This window comes from Pleurodeles waltl, chromosome 3_2, assembly GCF_031143425.1.
Source record: "Pleurodeles waltl isolate 20211129_DDA chromosome 3_2, aPleWal1.hap1.20221129, whole genome shotgun sequence".
NCBI lineage: Eukaryota > Metazoa > Chordata > Amphibia > Caudata > Salamandridae > Pleurodeles > Pleurodeles waltl.
The window spans coordinates 219984746-220006567 of record NC_090441.1 but is presented as its reverse complement, the minus strand read 5'-3'; the positions used below and the strand labels follow the sequence as shown (position 1 = coordinate 220006567).

The window sequence follows — 21822 nt, the reverse complement described above, 5'->3', positions numbered from 1 at the left end:
AGACTTAGGGCCTGATCACAAGTCTGGTGGTCTCCAGCCTGGCAGACTCGCGGTAGCGGTCAGACCACCGCAGCTGTGGCGGTCCGACCGCCATATTACAACCTTGACTGTCTGACTGCCAGGGGACTGCCATCTCTGCCAGAGTCTCGGATACCGACGGGATGCCGGCGGTCTTAGCTGTGATCAGCCAGGGCGACGCTGAAGTCACTGACGACCTACTGATTACAACCTTGTTCTCCACCAGCCTTTTCATGGTGGTCTGACTGCCATGAAAAGACTGGCAGAGAACAAGTGCAGGGGGCCACAAGGGGGCACCTGAACTGCCCATCGCATGAGAGGTGCAGGGGTCCCCCTGGCCAGCACTTTTCAAATATGCACTGTGTGTGGTGCAGACAGTGTGCATTTCAAGGGTGCTGGTGCACCCTGCATGCAGCAGCATTGCCGCCGACTCAAATATAAGCCGGGAACAATGCTTCCACACCTTTCCCACTGGGCTGACAGGGGGGACTCTTGGTTTCCGTTCATCAGCCAGTGGAAAAGTTGTAATGGGGCCAGTGGGGAGACCGCCAGCACTCATAATGTTAAATTTACCTTCCTTTACAAATCATTTGTGTTGAATGTTGTGTTGTGTTGGATGCAAGTTTTGTGCTATGACTGAATTTACGACCAACAATTTACTATTAGAAACTTTCCAGCTATTTGGAGAGATCTCTGCCACTGATACAGAAATCTCTTTATGCAAATAATAGTCAAGTTTAAGAACACTGATTTTAAATTTAAACAAAATGATTATTTGTTTGTTAATTTTAAAAAATAAAACATATTTATCTAACTCATATTCTACACCAGAATACCAGCACTAAAACGTAATTTTTTTACTAATTTACAACTTGCATCTATTTATTTATTTTTAATTAAAATATATTAAATTAAATTAAATTAAATGGTCATTTCTCCTTCGTTTATGGTATCATTTGTGTTGAGTGTGTCAGAATCTTGGATTCAAGTTTTGTTTTAATTTATTTGTGAATTAAATTATTCTAAAATAATAAGTTATAATTTGCAATCTATTTAATTGAAATGGGCTTTAGCTTTTTACATAGATAACAATATATATTTATGTATATTTATATATATATATTTTATTGAAAAAATAATAATAAAGTTTTAAAAAACTAATATTTATTTAAAACATTATTTAATTGTATTTAGTTTATATACTTCAGCATGTTTTAAAGCTATTGGCTGCCTCCAGTGACTTCTATGGGAAGTCTTCCAGTACCAGTGGTTGGCCATAGGTTGTGTTTGATTCAAGCCAAGGCTGGGTTGGAGTATATTTAAGCATATTTTGCGAACAGATCTACTGTAGCAAATTTAATTATGTTTTCAACTTTCTTACTCTTGTGTGTTTTGTATTAGCATGCGCCTCCTTTAATGCCTCCTTCAATTTTTATGTACCCACCATTTAGGAGTGACTATGCCCCATATGTGAACCACTCCCTTGTCATTTCGGCTATTACTACTAAAGGGTGTACCTGCGTATGCAGCGATATCCTCCACTGGGGAGACATCTCTGAACAGTAAAAGATAAGAGAGGGGGAGGTGGAGATCTCCAGCTGGAGTTTTGTGACTTGCATTTTAGAGTATGTTTAGCATATGTAAAGTGGTGCTACGTTACATATTCAAAGTGTCTGTATGACTAGGCCCTGATACGTCTAGTGATGGGCAGACAGCACCTGAGATATTTAGTATGAAGGACATGGATTATTTAATATTTTATTATTTAACTTTAATTCAAAGTAAATTAATTATGTTTTGCAAATAAATCTGGCATTTGGTTGAGCTCACACACTTTCTTCTCAATCTTCCACGTTACAGTGTTACCAGACTCACCACCTTCAGTCTACCTCCTAAAACCAGCATCCGTCGGCGAGGACCAAGCAGGTTCTGCTTGCCTCATCACAGACTTCTCCCCCAATGATCAAGTGAAGGTTTTCATCGACAACAAGGAAGGACAACGGCCACCAACACTGGTGCAAAGTGGGAAGAGGTGGAGCTATGGGGTGGTGGAATGGAACAGCGAGCTAACTGACCAACCGGTCAAATGTACTGCAGCATACAAGGATACGAAAAACTATACGTACGAAGGCAAAGGCAAGTGGGGTAACAATGAATGTTCACTCCAGGAGTGGGTGTGAGTGGACCAAAGGATTTAATAACAAGGATGAAAGATGAGGGATATCTGCAGATATTTAGATCAGTCTTCAGTTAGAGAAGCCAAGTGTGAGATTCATCTTCCCATATTGGTTGTAGCACCACATAATGAGGGCTTTGCATATACTAGTGCCTGAACTATTCTTGCAGGCTGTAGGCACATTCATATGATACAATGTCCCTTTAAATACTAAGTGGGTATGTCTGAGGGTTCCCTCAAAGGCTTGTAAAGTTACCAGAGACTTTTGCAAGGCATGTACAAAGTGGGCAGATGCCCAGGGCCCCTCACCTCCCAAAGGGTCCTCTGGGAAACTTAGCTTTCTCTCTAGTTCACTTCTGCATATTTCTTTATCTTAACCTTAATGCATTATTGAATATTGTTAGGCAAGATAGAGCCAAAATTAGCAAAAAATAGCTAAACCAATTCAGAGTTACTCCAGATGGGACACTTAAAATATCTGTTGCCTGAGGCCCCAAAAATCCTCAGGATGACACTGGTACAGTGCACGGATTGCTATACACAATAGGAAACTGCCAATTATAGAAAGAAAATATCCTTAGGACCTGGTACAACCTACCTAAAGAGAGACTCAGACCTCTAAATTCTGTATGCATCTGGCTTATGGCAAGGCCTGTTTTGTAAAAGAACCAGGTTCTTGTGCCTAAACCACTCCCTACACCAGCACCACAGCTACTCAGAAGTGGAGCCACAGGAGCAGTGGGTGGCAGAGTCTTCAAGTTCAATTCTATCTTTTTTGGGGGGGATTAGGTCACACCATGGAAACCTCCATACACTGAAAATAATTGATTGTTTCAAAAAATTATTTGCACCATCCTTTTTGGAGAGACACAGTTTTAAAAACATTTAGAACAATGGTCTTCAAAAATTATACTGTTGTGTCCCACCTTTGTGTAACTAAAAATATCCACCCCCCCTTACAAAGGGGCTGCTCTGAAAATATTTACAAATTCATAGTTATGCTCCATTATCACTTAAAAAATACAATCAAATACACACTTTCCAATGCTCTTGGGCAGCCTGGACTCCCTGAGAGTGTTAACGTATCCACAGTGTGAGCCTTTATCAGAAATGGTGGTAGGTGCTATGAGGCTATTTGGAGCCCTCCATCCTCTCTCCTTCTGCCCCCGATACCTATATCCAACCAGGACACAAGGGAAAAAGACATTACTGAAGGTTCTTTACAGAGTAGCTCAAAACCCCCTGTTTTCTTTCACTAAAAACACAGCAGAGTTTTAAGCATGGTCTCTCATGCCCAGAACTATGATAAAGGCTCCTCTGGCCCAGAGCATGGTGCCTGACCCCCTGATCTCAAAGACAAAAACAGACCCATCCCTTGGGGGCCGACCCCCCCAGTTTCAGGACCTCTGCTTTACAGGACCACCTACATTTCTGATAACTTATTTTTTTATTTAGACTTTTTATACAAGTTTACAAACACAAGGATTATAAGCAGACATTATATAGAACAATAAATCGCATGCAAAGCTTTTAGATAGGGAAAAACAAGGTTAAAACAAACCATGTAGTGAATCAATGTACAGGAGGTGGTGTGAAGGGAAGGAGGGCGGGATTTCCGGTTGCATCTAGAGAAGTCGTAGGTGTGCCTATTGGAACAAATTGTGAATACAAATTATAGTCCAGCTCTTTTCACAACACCAGAGTATTGCAAGGATCATTGAGAAACAGGCTTCTTTGTTTCTATTGAATGTGGGTAGCTTCTGCTTATAAAGGTCCAGGGGTGTATGGTGAAAATGGTACTTATTTAGAGTTTGGCAGATAGCATCCTCCATCACAAGCATGCCAGATGTCCTGTCCACCACCAAGACCATGATAGCCTCTGGTGTTTATAAAATGGCGGATGGTATATCAACCACATTTTGACAGACTACCACACCCTTCAAAGTCCAAACTGGACACTAAGGGCCTGATTATGACCTTGGCGGATGGGATACACAACGTGACGGATATCCCACCCACCGTATTACAAGTTCTATTATATCCTGTAGAGCTTGTAAAAGGGCGACTGGGATGTCCGTCACGTTTGTGGCGGATTATCCCATAGTTTAATTTCGTAATAAGGCCCTAAATTATTGTTTTTCTAGTACATTTTGTCACACAGACCATTAATTCTAGGTATTTTCTGTTTTTCAGATGATGTTCAGAATTCATGCCCTGTGATGTCAGTTGATGAAAGTTTTGAAACAGGTATGAAAGTCTTCATTTGACTGTCGTAAACCTCATGTCCATCAGACGAAGGGCCTGAAAATAGTTTTAGCAGATGGGGTTATTCCATCAAAAATGTGACGGATATCACATCCGCCAAATTTACAATCAAATTATATTTTATGCAATTTATAACACAGGTGACGGAATATCCGCCATGTTAGTGACGGAGTACTCCATCCGCCGGACCGTAATGAGTCCACTGGTTTAATGTGCTTTGAGAGGCTAATATTTCATTTTTCTCTTAATCCTCTGGGCAGTAAGTAAAGACTGTACATAAACCAGTTTAGGTAGAGAACCACAGCCTAATTAAAAAAACTTTGTTGTCTGAGTTATCCATCCTTTCTCATGATAACTCCAGAGTGAGACACAACTAAGTCAATAGTGAGCTACGTTTACAGAACGATTTTATGAATGTTACTCATTAGACAAATACTTTAGGATATTGGCTGGTTAGTAACAGTTACTAACAGTTAGTAACAAGTAACATGAGAGATGTGACGCAGAGGATGCACCAAGGCAGCGTGAGGTCAGATTAACTGACCAAAGAGGGCTTCAATCTGCCGTCTGTCTCTTATTTTCAAACCACTCTGAAAGATCTCCATCTGTTTATCACTTCCCTTTTAAACTGCTCTGAGCTCTCCATCGGCTTCTCACCTTTCTGTCTCTCCCACCTACAGATGAGAAGCTAAACACCTTGTCGCTCTCTGTGCTGGGCCTGAAAACCATCTTCATGAAGAGCATCGCGTTCAACATCCTCATGACATTGAAACTGTGGATCCGCTGAAGAAGCGTCTCCCCAGGAGAATCCCCCTCTGCCACAGGTACGGTGGGTGTCATTAACTTGCCTCCAATGAACGATTCTCAGGCAGCTGTAAAGATGCACCTTCTGAAGGGCTTCCACCAAATATACGGGCATATTTATCATTTTCTCACTCAACGCAGTAAGACCACTCAGGAGAGAGCAGGTATGCACCTATTTATCGAAATATGACACATTCCTGTTCTTTCCCAGCGCTGGTGCGCAGTCTGCAGCCTAAGCCAATGCAGGCACCCTCACGCTAGAGAGCAGGGGCGCCTGTCTTACAGGCAGGATTGATTTTGTACATGAAGCAGCACCTTCCTGCACAAAAACAATCCTCTGAGGCTCTTTGCTCTTCCTATGTGTTGCACACATAAAAAGAGGAAAAAAATTAGAAAAATAAAGACATTTCTCCTTGTTGCACCTCTTCTGGGAAGGCATAGCATTTCAACACATTCCCAGGTATGCCACTAATGGTAAATCTGGGAATGCACCAAAATTGATGGGTGGATACGTAGGAAAACCCGCACTCCATCCCTGGAATGCTTCTCTGGGGCAGAAACCTGTGCTGCCTTGAATTACTCTAGATTCACCAAGTCATGCAAAGTGGCCTTCCGTAGCTTGGTACAACTGATTCTAGGTTTTGCATCACCCTTCATCCCCTTACCTGGCAGCTGCCCCTTGGTCTCTTTTTCCCATGAGCACCTCTAACTCGGAGGCATCTTGACTTCTCCTCTGTCTTTGTTACCTTCGCATGTCTCCCCACACACAGAACTCATTGACAACCTTGTCTCTCTCTCTCTCTCTCTCTCTCTCTCTCTCAGCAGAAGCCCACATTTGAAGTAGTCTTGTGCAGTAATGAAAGGGCCCACTTGGGTTTCAGTAGCTGGACTTCAACACATAGAAATCTTTTTTTTATTTGTTTGTGCAGGAACATTAATCTTTCCAAACCAACTAAACACGAGGTGTTGTTCATCCTAATAGTCTCTGTTTGTGACAAACTTTTCTTTCCTCTAAAAGATGGGCCTACTGTTCATGTGTGAACCTGCTCTCAGCACATTTCCATGAAACAACGCTAATCCATAACCTCTTCATGAAGTGGGGAATAATGGGACTGTTTGTTCAGGGGCTGCCCTGTGTCCAGCAGCAGAGCTTCAGTTGGCTGCAAAGCCAACCACTCCTGACCTGTGGGCTTCCATCAGTAATTCTGCCTGCACCGGAAACACATGTGAGGTATGGTGGTCCCAGGCAGAAAAGCTATAACATGTCCCTGGGAAGCAAGTAGTTAAGAAGGCTGGTCCAGGCTGGGTCTATCTCACCCAAACAAAGCATCACCCTCCTGGCTGTGTATTGACACCAGCTTCTGAATCTGGTCTTAGAGGTCAATACATAGCTGCATCCCATGCCGCATCTGTAGCTGCATCCTTAGCTGCATCCTTAGCTGCATTCCTAGCCACATCCCTAAATGCATCCCTAGCTGCATCCCATGCCGCATTTGTAGCTGCATCCTTATCCGCATCCCTAGCCACATCCTTAACCGTATCCCTAACTGCATCCCTAACCGCATCCCTAGCTGCATCCCTAGCTGCATCTGTAGCCGCATCCTTAAACGCATCCCTAACTGCATCCCTAGCCACATCCCTAGCCGCATCCGTAGCCGCATCCCTAACTGCATCCATAACCGCATCCCTAGCCGCATCCCTAGCTGCATCTGTCGCCACATCTCTAACCGCATCCCTAACTGCATCCCTAACCGCATCCCTAGCTGCATCTGTAGCCGCATCCCTTACCGCATCCCTAACTGCATCCCTAACCGCATCTGTAGCCGCATCCCTAACCGCATCTGTAGCCACATCCCTAACCACATCTGTAGCCGCATCCCTTAACTGCATCCCTAGTCGCATCCCTAGCCGCATCTGTAGCCGCATCCCTAACCGCATCTGTAGCCACATCCCTAACCGCATCCCTAACTGCATGCCTAACCACATCCCTTGCTGCATCCCTAGCTGCATCCCTAACCACCTCCCACTCCACATAGCATCACCTGAATGTAATATTCTGTGGGGTCCTGTCGGTCGCGGGAGAGAGAAATATTTAGGAGTCTATCTTGGTGTCTACATACCGGTGCCTTCACAGACACACACGACTCTCCATCTAGCCTGCCCAGTGATCTGAAAAACATAATATTCATATCAGGGAGATGGATGAAGCACCAGAGGCACATCTGCAGCCCTCTACTAGAGATCCTATGCAAAAGGAAACCCCAACCTCTGGACCAGGTGTCCCCCTCCTCCCAACCTTCAAGGAATAGGAACTTCCTACTGGAAGGACTGACATGGATAGTGGTACCAGCCACTCCGGAAGAGCTTCAAGCCCCTTCCTTTCAGAAAGCGTCTACAAAACTGAGGCTATTCAAGTCTGGTCTCCCACTGAACCTGGCCGTGGTTTCTGTTATTCGTGCTGAACTTTGTTACTCTCCGCTGACCCTAGCGATGTCGAACTATGAAAATATCACTCATAAAATACATAAATAAAAATATACTGACTTTATTGAGTCAGCTTATTAAATGGATCTGTCTGGAGGCAGCTGATCTTTTTTATTTACTGCGCTGAAATGTTTAATCAATTAATTGTGCATGAGTGACATGCGAGGAGAAGGTTTGCCTTCCATTTTCGACACACAAGAAGTGCTAAAAGTGGTCTTGTTTCCTCTGTGTGATTTAATCTGAATTGATCCAAGTTTTCCACAGGGTTCACCTAACGCGGCCCCTGAGTGAGGGCTAACCATTAGAGTGCCCACCCGTCTGTAATGTTCATGGACTGTCTGTAATTTAGCCCCTGAGTAAAGGCTAACCATTAGGGTGCCCACCCTTCTGTAATGTTCATGGACTGTCTGTAATTTAGCCCCTGAGTAAAGGCTAACCCTTAGGGTGCCCACCCTTCTGTAATGTTCACAGACTGTCTGTAATTTAGCCCTTGATTGAGGGCTAACCATTGAGGTGCCCACTTATCTGTAATGTTCACGGACTGTCTGTAATTTAGCCCCTGAGTGAGAGCTAACTATTAGGGTGCCCACCCGTCTGTAATGTTCACGGACTGTCTGTAATTTTAGCCCCTGAGTGATGGCTAACCATTGAGGTGACCACCCGTCAGTAATGTTCACGGGCTGTCTGTAGTGTACCACCTGAGTGAAGGCTAACCATTAGGGTGACCACCCGTCTGTAATGTTCACAGACTGTCTGTAATTTAGCCCCTGAGTGAGGGCTAACCATTGAGGTGACCACCTGTCTGTAATGTTCAGGGACTGTCTGTATTATAGCCCCTGAGTGAGGGCTAACCATTAGGGTGCCCACCCATCTGTAATGTTCACAGACTATCTGTAATTTAGCCCCTGAATGAGGGCTAAACATTGAGGTGACCACCCGCCTGTAATGTTCACGGACTGTCTGGAATTTAGCCCCTGAGTGAGGGCTAACCATTGAGGTGACCACTGTAGGAGGCTGGCCTGACATGTAGTGGGTACCAGAGGTACATAGACCTTGTGCCAGGTCCAGTTATCCCTTATTAGTGTAGAAGAGGTGTTTCTAGCAGCTTAGGCTGATAGAAGGTAGCTATGGCAAAGCATCTTAGGCTGAACTAGGAGACATGTAAAGCTCCTACTATACCACTGGTGTCATATGCACAATATCATAAGAAAACACAATACACAGAGTTACTAAAAATAAAGGTACTTCATTTTTATGACAATATGCCAAAAGTATCTCAGTGAGTACCCTCAGTATGTTGATAAGTTATATACACAAGATATATGTCCACAAACCAAAATTAGGTAAGTAATAGCAAGAAAAGTAATGCAAACAGTGTAGAATTACAATAGATTGCAATAGGAGCACATAGGTATAGGGGCATCACAAACCATATACTTGAAAAGTGGAATGCGAATCACGAATAGACCCCAAACCTATGTGAGCTTGTAGAGGGTCGCTGGGACTGTAAGAAAACAGTGAGGGTTAGAAAAATAGCCCACCCCAAGTACTCTGCCATTCTGGATCTTAGGCCAAGTACGTAGTCCACTATGTCTTGTTTGGGAGCTTTTAAAGGTTGATCCCAAACCTCCTTCACAAGAGTTAGTGAACCTCTTACAGAGTGTCCAAATAGGAGTTCAAAGGGGCTGAAGCCAACTCCTTTTTGGGGTACCTCCCTGTAAGCAAAAAGGAGGCAAGGTAACAGGACATCCCATCTCCTCCTGAGTTTTTCAGGGAGTCCCATTATCATACCTTTGAGAGTTGTATTAAACCTCTCTACCAGTCCATTAGTCTGTGGATGATAGGGAGTGGTGAATTTGTAGGTTACACCACATTCCTTCCACATTGCTTCCAAGTATGCAGACATGAGGTTGCTACCCCTGTCTGATACAACCTCTTTAGGGAATCCCACCCTGGAAAAGATTCCCAGGAGGGCCTTTGCCACTGCAGGAGCTGTAGTGGTCCTTAGAGGAATTGCTTCAGGATATCTTGTGGCATGGGCCACAACCACCAAGATAAACCTATTTCCTGAAGCAGTAGGAGGGTCGAGGGGGCCAACTATGTCAACCCCTACCCTTTCATAGGGGCGCCCAACCACAGGTAGTGGAATAAGGGGAACCTTTGGTGTGCCACCAGTCTTGCCACTGGCTTGGCAGGTCACACAAGACTTGCAAAAATCTTTTGTGTCCTCTGACATTCTAGGCCAGTGAAACAGGGGGACAAGCCTTTCCCGTGTTTTGATCTGGCCCAAATGCCCAGCCAAAGGAATGTCATCTGCAAGAGTTAGTAGGAACTCTCTGTACTGCAGGTGAATGACAAATCTCCTGGCTGCTGCAGGTATTGGGTCCCTTGCCTCGGTGTACAAGAGGTTGTCCTCCTAGTAAACTATATGTGAGTCATTGACATCCCCATTTTGCTGTTTGACAGCTTGCTGTCTGAGACCCTCTAATGTGGGACAGGTTTGAGTGCCACACTCAGCTCTTCCCTGGCAGGCCCCCCTTCCACCCAAAAGCTCAGCAGTGTCTGCTGCCAGCTCATCTGGTGAAGGTTCTGCACAGGGAGGAAATTCTTCTTCCACAGAAGGAAAATCATCTGTAGAGGGAGGGATAGTGGGTAGGGGGTAGGGATTTACCCTTGCTACCCCTAGCTTTAGGGAGCACTTGGTCCATTGTTCCAGGATCCAAGTTACCCTGTCCTTTTTGCTTTTTGGCCTGAGCCCTTGTCAAAGCAAAAATATGCCCATGAATGCCCAGCATTGCTGCATGAGCCTCCAACTCCACTTCTGCCCAAGCTGATGTCTCTAAATCATTCCCTAGTAGACAGTCTACAGGTAAATCTGAGGCAACCACAACTTTCTTTGGACCAGTAACCCCCTCCTCTCCCCCCCCAGTTGAGATTCACAACAGCCATGGGGTGGCTAAGACTGCTGTTATGAGCGTATGTCACTTGGTACTGCTGACCAAGTAGGTGTTGTTCAGGGTGGACACGTTTCTCTATCACCATGGTAACACTGGCACCTGTGTCCCTGTAGGCCTGAACCTCAACATCATTTATTAGGGGAAGTTGCTTGTACTTATCCATATTAAGGGGACAAGCAACCAAGGTGGCCAAATCAATGGCACCTTCAGAGACTAACACAGCCTCTGTGGTCTCCCTAACAAGGCCAACCCCAACTACATTACCAATAGTGAGCCCAGCTACTCCCTTGGATTGGCTATTTGTAGGTTTGCTCCCACCGCCTCTGCTATTACTAGGGGCACTAGAATTTGCAGCAGGGGTTGTGGTAGTGGGAGGTTTGTTGTTTTTCTATGGACAACTGGAATCAGTTGTTCAATGGCATTTGAATTTACACAAATAACACCCAGGCTTTTTAGGTTGATTATTGGAAGAGGATTTGACCCCACCACCCCCACCAGTCGATTTTTGTGGGCCTGATGAAGACTCAGTTTTACTTTTGTACCCACCCTTGTCAGAAGACTTACCATCCTTCTTCTTTCCATCCTTGTCACCCCCTATATGAACTTTTCTGTTCACTCTGACCCATTTGTCTGCCTTCTTTCCCAATTCTTGGGGAGAGGTCAGATCTGGGTCCACTAGATATTGGTGTAACAAGTCAGACACACTGTTATTCAGAATATGCTCTCTCAGAATATGATTATACAGGCTTTCATAGTCAGATACTCTACTGCCATGTAACCAACCCTCTAAGGCCTTCACTGAATATTCTACAAAGTCTGTCCAGTCTTGCGAGGACTCTTTTCTGGTGTCTCTGAACTTAATCCTGTTTTGTGCAGTGGTTAAGCCAAATCCATCCAAGAGTGCATCCTTCAAAACTGCAACATTGTTAGCATCACTTTCTCTAACAGTAAGCAGCCTATCCCTACCCTTTCCAGTAAAAGGTAGCCACAATATAGCAGCCCACTGCCTTTGAGGGACCCCCTGTACCATACAGGCCCTCTCAAGTACAGCAACCCACTTGTTGATGTCATCCCCCTCCTTGTAAGGGGGGACTATATTGTGCAGATTCCTGGAATCATGTTCTCTAACAGGAATACTATCAGGAATACTGCTGCTGCCACCATGGGGTCCAAACCCCAATCTCTGTCTTTCCTTCTCCAGGTCTAGGGATTCCCTATCTAAGGCCAGCTGTTGCTGTTTAAGCTTCAGTCTGGTCTCTTCAACCCTCAACTTTTTTAGTTCCCTTTCTAACAAGTTATCCTCAGGGTGGGTGGGTTGGGAATGCTTGGACACAGAAGACAAATTGGAAACAATAGAGAGGGGTGTGTCCCTAACTGACTGGACCCTAGCAACTTGGCCTCTAGGAATAAAGACTTTCCTACTGTGATGGGAACCTCTATTACTACCAACATTACTAGGTGTTCTGCTAGGGGGCAGATCCTGTTCAGAACCCTCCCCACCCTCCTCAAGGTGTTCTCCTGAGTCAGAATGGGAACCTTCTACTAACCTCTCATCTGATGTGCCTGCTTAAATAGAAACTCTTTTGTAGTGGTCTTTCCTATCACTAAACTTCTATCTAAGCAGAGACTCCTTAGGCTCTTGTAATTCAAATTGTCATAAGTTGTATTGACCATTTTTGGAGCTGATTCTACTACAGACATGATAGAAAAAGGTTTAGAAACAGTGAGAAGGAAGAAAAAGTTTCAGAACTTTTTAAAGAACAGAGAAAAAAACTTTTTCTAACTTTTAGAAAACTTTTAGAAGTTTTAGAAAACTTTTCAGAACTTTGTAAAAAGTTTGAGAGAAGAAAAGCAAAACTGTTTGGTTAGGTGTACATACACTGAACTGTTTTGTATATTATTCTCTTATGAAAAGTACACAATGACAAAGTGGTAAGTAGTTACAAGTACCTATCCCACCACTGCACAACCAATGTAGGAGGCTGGCCTGGCATGTAGTGGGTACCAGAGGTACTTACACCTTGTGCCAGGTCCAGTTATCCCTTATTAGTGTAGAAGAGGTGTTTCTAGCAGCTTAGGCTGATAGAAGGTAGCTATGGCAAAGCAGCTTAGGCTGAACTAGGAGACATGTAAAGCTCCTACTATACCACTGGTGTCATATGCACATATCATAAGAAAACACAATACACAGAGTTACTAAAAATAAAGGTACTTTATTTTGATGACAATATGCCAAAACTATCTCAGTGAGTACCCTGAGTATGAGGATAAGTTATATACACAAGATATATGTCGACAAACAAAAATTAGGTAAGTAAAAGCAAGAAAAGTAATGCAAACAGTGTAGAATTACAACAGATTGCAATAGGAGCACATAGGTATAGGGGCAACACAAACCATATACTCCAAAAGTGGAATGCGAATCACAAATGGACCCCAAACCTATCTGAGCTTGTAGAGGGTCGCAGGGACTGTAAGAAAACAGTGAGGGTTAGAAAAATAGCCCACCCCAAGACCCTGCAAAGTAGGTGTAAAGTGCACCTACTACCCCCAGAGAGCACAGAAGTCGTGATAGGGGGATTCTGCAGGAAGAACAAACACCAGCAATGCAACAACAGTGGATTTCTGGACCTGAGTACCTGTAAGACAAGGGGACCAAGTCCAATAGTCGCAACAGTGTCGAGAGTGGGCAGGAGCCCAGGAAATGCCAGCTGAGAGTGCAAGGAAGCTGCCACCTGTTGAAAGAAGCTTGGGGTTCTGCAAGAAAGAAGAGGACTAGGGAATTCTCTTTTGGAAGACTGATGTCCCACGTTGCGATGAATCTAGAAGATGTGTTCCCACGCAGAAAGACCACAAACAAGCCTTGCTAGCTACAAGGGTCACATTAAAGGTTTTTGGGTGCTGCTGTGGCCCAGGAGGGAACAGGATGTAGCCACTTGGAGTAGGAGACTGAGGGGGTGCCCAGCAACTCAGGGAGCCCTCACAGAAGCAGGCAGCCCCTGCAAAAGTACCTGAACAGGCACTTGGAAGGAAAGTGAACTGGAGTCCATGTGAAGTCACAAAAGGGATCCCACGATGCCGGAGGACAACTCAGAAGGTTGTGCACTGCAGGGAGGAGTGCCGGGGATCCAGGCTTGGCTGTGCACAAAGGAAATCCTTTAAGAGTGCACAGGAGCCGGAGCAGCTGCAAATCACACAGTATCCAGCAATGCAGTCTAGCGTCGGGAGGCAAGGACATACCTCCACCAAACTTGGACTGTAGAGTCACTGGACTGTGGGAGTCACTTGGACAGAGTTGCTGAGTTCCAGGGACCACGCTCGTCAGGATGAGAGGGGACCCAGAGGACCAGTGTTGCAGTCTTTTGGTGCCTGTGTTAGCAGGGGGAAGATTCCGTTCTTCCCACAGGAGATTTCTTCGGAGATTCTGGTGCAGGGTGAAGGCAGGCTACCCCTCAGAGCATGCATCACCTGTAAACAGTCGAGGAAGCCGGCAGGATGAGGCGCTACAATGTTGTTAGTAGTCGTCTTGCTACTTTGTTGCAGTTTTGCAGGTGTCCTGAGCAGTCAGAGGTCAATCCTTTGGTAGACGGTGAAGAGGGAGCTCTTGCATTCGTTATCTGAAGAATTCCCCAAAGCAGAGACCCTAAATAGCCAGAAAAGGAGGTTTGGCTACCAGGTTAGGAGGATTGGCTACCAGGAGAGGTAAGAGCCTATCAGAAGGAGCCTCTGACGTCACCTGATGGCACTGGCCACTCAGAGCAGTCCAGTGTGCCCCCAACACCTCTGTTTCCAAGATGGCAGAGGTCTGGGACACACTGGAGGAGCTCTGGGCACCTCCCCTGGGAGGTGCAGGTCAGGGAAGTGGTCACTCCCCTTTCCTTTGTCCAGTTTCACGCCAGAGCAGGGCTGGGGGATCCCTGAACCGGTGTAGACTGGCTTATGCATAGATGGGCACCATCTGTGCCCATCAAAGCATTTCCAGAGGCTGGGGGAGGCTACTCCTTCCCAGCCTTCACACCTATTTCCAAAGGGAGAGGGTGTAACACTATCTCTCAGAGGAAATCCTTTGTTCTGCCTTCCTGGGCTAGGGCTGCCTGGATCCCAGGAGGGCAGCAACCTGTCTGAGGGGTTGGCAACAACAGCAGCTGCAATGGAGATCCCGGAAAGGCAGTTTGACAGTACCAGGGTACTGTGCTAGAGACCCGGAGGATCATGGAATTGTCCCCCCAATACCAGAATGGTATTGGGGGGACAATTCCATGATCTTAGACATGTTACATGGCCATGTTCGGAGTTACTATTCTGACGCTATACATAGGTAGTGACCTATGAATAGTGCACGCGTGTAATGGTGTCCCCGCACTCACAAAGTCTGGGGAATTTGCCCTGAACGATGTGGGGTCACCTTGGCTAGTGCCAGGGTGCCCACACACTAAGTAACTTTGCACCCAACCTTCACCAGGTGAAGGTTAGACATATAGGTGACTTATAAGTTACTTAAGTACTGTGGTAAATGGCTGTGAAATAACGTGGATGTTATTTCACGCAGGCTGCACTGACAGGCCTGTGTAAGAATTGTCAGAGCTCCCTATGGGTGGCAAAAGAAATGCTGCAGACCATAGGGATCTCCTGGAACCCCAATACCCTGGGTACCTCAGTATCATATACTAGGGAATTATATGGGTGTACCAGTATGCCAATGTGAATTGGTAAGTTTAGTCACTAGCCTGTTAGTGACAAATTTGGAAAGCAGAGAGAGCATAACCTCTGAGGTTCTGGTTAGCAGAGCCTCAGTGAGACAGTTAGGCATCACACAGGGAACAAATACAGGGCACATGCTTCTGAGCACTGGGGCCTGCCTGGCAGGGTCCCAGTGACACATAGATTAAAACAACATGTATATAGTGAAATATAGGGGTAACATGCCAGGTAAAATAGTACTTTCCTACAACCACCCGTCAGTTATGTTCACAGACTGTCTGTAATTTAGCCCTTAGTGAGGGCTAACCATTGAGGTGACCACCATCCGAGAATGTCTTGGTCGATAGGCAAAATGCTATCGATTAAGCCATTGTTGGAGAACATAGCGGGTAATACGGAAGTGTGGGCAAAAGATGCTTTAATATAATTTCCTAATTTAATAAGGCATATCACCTCGCATAAACTACCCGAGCATAATACAAAAAGAGTGGATAACGTACAGCTTCCTATTTTGAATTTGAATAGAGAAATAAACAAGTTAATACGTCGACAATTAGAGCACAAGTCTAAGGAAAAGAACAAGGAAATAACAAAATTAAAGAGAAGAGATCGAGGCTGAAATTGACAAAAAAAGGAGGATAAGAATTGGGTGGCACTGAGGGAGGCGGCCGCAAAGAGGAACCCCAGACTATTCTGGGCTATTATATCAGAGGGATGTGGTAATCGTAAATCCTTATCGGCCGCTCCAATAGCAGAGGAAGTCTGTAAATTGTATATTTAAGAACTGTACGCTGAAAATCAGGGGGCCAACATGGGGAGAAGGGAGAGAGTAATAAACAGAGGTGGAGAAAGGGGTAATACAGGGACACCGACAGCGACAGAACTAGAAGGGATCATAACTTCAATGCATTCTTCAGGTGCCATCGGCCCTGACGAGATCCCAATGACTTTAATTAAAAGGGAGCCTTTGCTTTGGGCAAAACTGCTCCAACCAGTGATTGGTCTCGGCTATGCCCACGGTATTATCCCAGAATCATGGACAGGTAGTATAATAATTCCTATATATAAAAAGGGGGATAGATCAATCCCGTCAAATTATAGACAAATTGCCTTACTAGATGCTACTGGAAAGATATTTGCAAAAAGTATCCTCCTACAACTGACGGACTGGGTGTAGGAAAATTGTATCTTACCAGTGAAACAGGCAGGCTTTAGAAAAGCTCACAACACCTTAGATAATATCTTGATCATGCACACTATAATTGACAAGTATGTCCAGACTAGGGAAGGCAAAGTCTATGCGGCATTTATCGATTACTCCACAGCATTCGACAGAGTGGATAGGGGAATGCTGTGAAAAAAAACTCCAAGATCTAGGGGTTCCACCTGGCCTTCTGCAATTGGTAATTGCCCTTCACTCATCAACCTGGTGTAAAATCCTAATAGGCAGAGAACCGGGATTATCTACTAAGGTACTGACAAAAAATGGCCTAAAACAAGGCTGCCTACTGGCCCCATTGCTCTATTCCCTTTACGTCCATGATCTACCCACAAGTCTCAGGAACTCCCCCGGCGATGCCCCTGTGGTGGGGGGTCAGCCTATTGTCTGCTTGATGTATGCGGATGATATAGCAGTGTATGACCTTACCCCAAAAGGCCTAATCCATCGCCTGGCCGCTCTGAAAATATACTTAGAGAAGCACTACCTGAAAATTAATACTGCCAAGTCGCAGGTGGTTTGCTTCTCGGGAAGATCATTAGGAAAAAAGTTGTGTACCCCTGGGTAATGGGTCAACATAAACTGGAACAGCAAGTATCATACCAGTTTTTAGGCAAGATCTTTTCTGCCTCAAAAAAAGACTCGGATCATATACAACACAATACCAATGAGGCCCTCTCACTAGCCCAAGGCCTGTCGACCTTTTATAAGGCAAATGGTAAGCGCCACTTTTCCCACTTACGATCAGCATATCAGGTTAAGATCCCAGCGACTCTTTTATATGCGATAGAGTGTATTGACATATCCAAATGGGGCTTTTTGGACAAGACTGAATGCTGCATCCTGAGACTCATGGTCTCGGGTAGCCACGCAGTCTCTGGGGCTGCATTAGGCCTCGAATTTGGCATTAAGAACATCTTTGTGCAAGGCCTTGTGGCAGTGATAAGAAGGGCACATAACCTCATGCATAGTGGGGATTGTACACTGAGAAACCTGGCCTATGGTGAGATCTTCAACAATCTGAGGGAAGAATCTGCATTCTTTAGAAAATACATCAAAGCTATTCAACTGCTAGAGCTAGACTCGGGCTTTGTCCTTCAAGTCCTTTTGTACTATTAAAAAGAATTCTGAAGGAAGCCTCATGGTCTAAGGGTTTTTTGATGGATATGCATGTGTGTCATAAAAGAAAAGGCCTAGAGAAGTTAACCACCTCGGTAACTATGAAAAGGGTGCAACCCTATCTGACCTGGAATTTAAATCATGGGTTGAGGCGATTGTGTATCCTGCTTAGACTAAATAGGTTGCCACTGAAAGATCTCACCTCACGGTAGGATGGCTCTACTAGTGTTTGTGATCTGTGTCAGGGAAGGGTACAATCTCTTACTCATGTCTTATTTGTCCGTGCGGCTCTTGCCGTTCCAAGGAAACTTTGGTTGAAACCCCTTTTCTTACAGCTTAATGTTAGATCTCACAGAGAAGCACTGGATTTATGTTATACCCCCCATAATGAAAGATTTTGTTGCAGGATTTTTAAGTTCTTCCAATCATTTTTGCAGATATTTTGAACTAGGTATATAAATAACTAATCACTGTTTGATGTATTTAGCTATTTTTCCCCTTTTTAAGAATTAAGTATTATTTTATGTGGAAGTTTGTTTCTTTTTAAATGATTGTGTATCTGAATTCATGTGGACCTCTTAGGAGTTCCATAACATGATAATGAAATAAATTGAATTGACCACCCGTCTGTAATGTTCATGGACGTTCTGTAATTTAGCCCCTGAGTGAGGGCGAACCATTAGGGTGCTCATGTCTGTAATGTTCACGGACTGTCTGTAATTTAGCCCTAATGTCCATGTCATGGCGGATTGTTTAACAGAGGGCATCTGTCTTCAGCGAAAGGAAAAAACTTTAATTCTGACCATTGACATTCCTCATTGGAGGGGGGTGGTGAGTCTCCTGTGCTGTGATCCCGAGGGAGTGGCAGACATATGTGTGCAACTGGTAAATCTGTAAATGTAGAGGCTGCTCGAGAGCCGATATGGGCATTAATTGGAGTCACTTGAAGCTTCCTGATTACAAGATATATTCTTTTTAAGAGTTGCTGTGAGGGTGTCCTGAGCTGAGTTCTGGAGTGCATGCATTTAATGGATGCTCGTAAAAAAGGTTTCCACTAGGTATAATCTGCAATTAAAATCTTACTTTAGAAGCACTTTTTATCTTTAACCTAATTTATATATGCATTAGTGCTATCAGGGACTCCATAGCACTAAACATACACAAGTACTTTTCCCTGCTGCACCAAAGAGGATTCAGGCCCATATTTATACTTTTTGATGCAAAACTGCGCTAACGCAGTTTTGCGTCAAAAAAATTAGCGCCGGCTAACGCCATGCGGGCGTCGTATTTAATCAATGACGTTAGCCGCCGGCCCTGCCTGGTGTGCGTGAAAAAAAACGACGTACACCAGGCAGCGCCGGCGTAGGGGAAAATGGAGCTTGGGTGTCAAAAAATGGGGCAAGTCAGGCTGAGGCAAATTTTTCGCCTCAACCCGATTTGCGTCATTTTTTGCGACGCCCAACCCCCATTGAAATGACTCCTGTCTTAGCAAAGACAGGAGTCATGCCCCCTTGCCCAATGGCCATGCCCAGGGGACTTATGTCCCCTGGGCATGGTCATTGGGCATAGTGGCATGTAGGGGGGCACAAATCAGGCCCCCCTATGCCACAAAAAAAAAAAAATAATAATACTTACCTGAACTTACCTTAATGTCCCTGGGGTGGGTCCCTCCATCCTTGGGCGTCCTCCTGGGGTGGGCAAGGGTGGCAGGGGGTGTCCCTGGGGGCATGGGAGGGCACCTGTGGGCTCATTCCGAGCCCACAGGTCCCTTAACCCCTGCCCTGACCCAGGCGTTAAAAAACGGCGCAAACGCGGGTACACGTCATTTTTTTTGACCCGCCCACTCCCGGGTGTCATTTTTGCCCGGGAGGATAAATACGACGCATATGCATCGGAGTCATTTTATTAGACGGGAACGCCTACCTTGCATATCATTAACGCAAGGAAGGTGTTCACGCAAAAAAATGACGCAAACTCCATGAACTTTGACGCTAGACGCATCTAACGCCAGAGTATAAATATGGAGTTAGTTTTACATCGAATTTGCGTCGAAAAAAACGACGCAAATTCAGCGCAAACGGAGTATAAATATGCCCTTCAGTCCTGTGGGCTCTGGTTGCACGCACACACATGTGCAGTGATTGTGTTAACCAATAGAGGCTCCATGACATAAAATCATTCATTTCCACTGAGTAGTTTAACTTTGATTGTTTTTTCATTTAAGGTGTGCATCCTCCTGTTTAATTCTATTTCATTGGTAGTTGGGGATCCCAGTTCTCAGATAAATATAGAGCCCCGGACGCACACACTTGGGCTGTGAGACCCCAGAGAAGGTGTGGGTACCTCAGATCCTGACATTGGGTGTGAGACTCTCTTCCACCCCATCTGCTCTGCCTCATTGATTGTGTTTTAGATTTAAAGTCCACTGGATGCTGAAGTGAGCCAGATGTTTTTATTCATCTTGTCTACACCAGCAGAATGTCACTTACCTTAATGTTTCTCAGACTGTTTGCCACTGGTTTTTAAAATGTTTAGAAACACAATCAAAACGTTGCTGTTGCTTTCTCTCCAAGAAAGGCTGGGTACATCTGGGTAGAGGTGATGGCCCTGACACTGTGCTCAAGGGCTTTAGTTTACTATTGAACACTTGTCACCTGAATGTTGCACACCTAGAGGCAGTCACAAAATGGCCATAGCCAATAAATAGTGCTATGTAAAAAAATGTAAATTTATGCACAGATAAAGCAGTGGAATGTGGCCTCTCTTGGATGTGCCCATAACACCTGACCCTTTGTCCTGAATTACTGTCCTGCATTTTTACTGTTTATCCTGAATTTTTTACCCAAGTCCAGAATTTGTCTCCATGCTATGTGGTCACCCCACAAACCAGAAGTAACATGTGAAACAAATGTACCTGCAATTTACAAGCAAAATCTGATAATAAAGTGTGAATTTCAAAAGAGAAACTTCTTTACCAGGCTACCAAGGTTTCCTAGAGAGTTCGCATCCATTACTGACATCTATTTAAACCTGTAGGTCACAGTTTTCAATGGTGACAGGGTCTCCAGAGCCTCTCATCCTTCAGAGTTCAATGCCTTGATATCCCTACATTACCATCTCCTCAACTCGCCAGCTCTCAACACCTACAGAGCACGGACAGAATCAGCTGTGGCTGTTTCAAAGCGCTGCAGTCTTAGCCAAAAGGCTTCCTGCCGCTACACAAGGGAGGGATTGGTGGGCGGGAACGTGAAGAAGTCCATAATATAAAATGATTTGAATATTTGTAAGTAATCTGTGGATGTGCTAACATGAAAGAATGACCTTGTGTAACAACTTAAAGATCTCCTGCGGAGTACATGTTTCCCACGTGTGTAATTAATTCTCTTTGTTTCCATTCCTTAGGATTGAAAGTAAGGACAGACAGCCAGGCATACAGATCATGCATGTAACCGGTACATTTTGTGTAGAGCTTGCCTAGCAGCACAGTAACCACAACTCTAACATGTCCCCTGCCAAGGAGCTTCGTGTCAATATTGAAGAATTTGAAGATATCTCTGGTTTCATCTCCAGCTGCACCATCACTGGCCTGGTGTGGACAGCATCGTGCCCCATCTGTTGTGCTGAAGCCATATTAAAGACAGTTAAATATTCAGTATTAAGTTTGCTAAAAGCACAAGACATCCATCCGGGGGGTGGACCTGTGCCCCACAAGACATCCATCCGAGGGGGGTGGACCTGTGCCCCACAAGACATCCATCCGGGGGGTGGACCTGTGTCCCACAAGACATCCATCCGGGGGGTTGACCTGTGCCCCACAAGACATCCATCCGGGGGGTGGACCTGTGTCCCACAAGACATCCATCCGGGGGGTGGACCTGTGCCCCACAAGACATCCATCCGGGGGGTGGACCTGTGTCCCACAAGACATCCATCCGGGGGGTGGACCTGTGCCCCACAAGACATCCATCCGGGGGGTGGACCTGTGTCCCACAAGACATCCATCCGGGGGGTGGACCTGTGTCCCATAAGACATCCATCCGGGGGGTGGACCTGTGCCCGTGAACTGCAAAGCAGCAGAA

At 45.2% G+C, this 21822-nt stretch overlaps 1 protein-coding gene across 1 annotated transcript in view; it reads left to right on the top strand.

The window, feature by feature from the left end:
• Positions 1-21270, top strand: part of LOC138286368 (M1-specific T cell receptor alpha chain-like) — a 331184-nt gene extending 309914 nt beyond the window's left edge. The window contains exons 5-8 of the mRNA XM_069226528.1: positions 1879-2154; positions 4388-4441; positions 5140-5283; positions 21146-21270. Of these exons, the coding sequence (XP_069082629.1) occupies positions 1879-2154; positions 4388-4441; positions 5140-5246 (437 nt within the window). The 3' untranslated portion in view covers positions 5247-5283; positions 21146-21270. The remainder of the gene's footprint in view (positions 1-1878; positions 2155-4387; positions 4442-5139; positions 5284-21145) is intronic.
• The last annotated feature ends 552 nt before the right edge of the window (positions 21271-21822 follow it).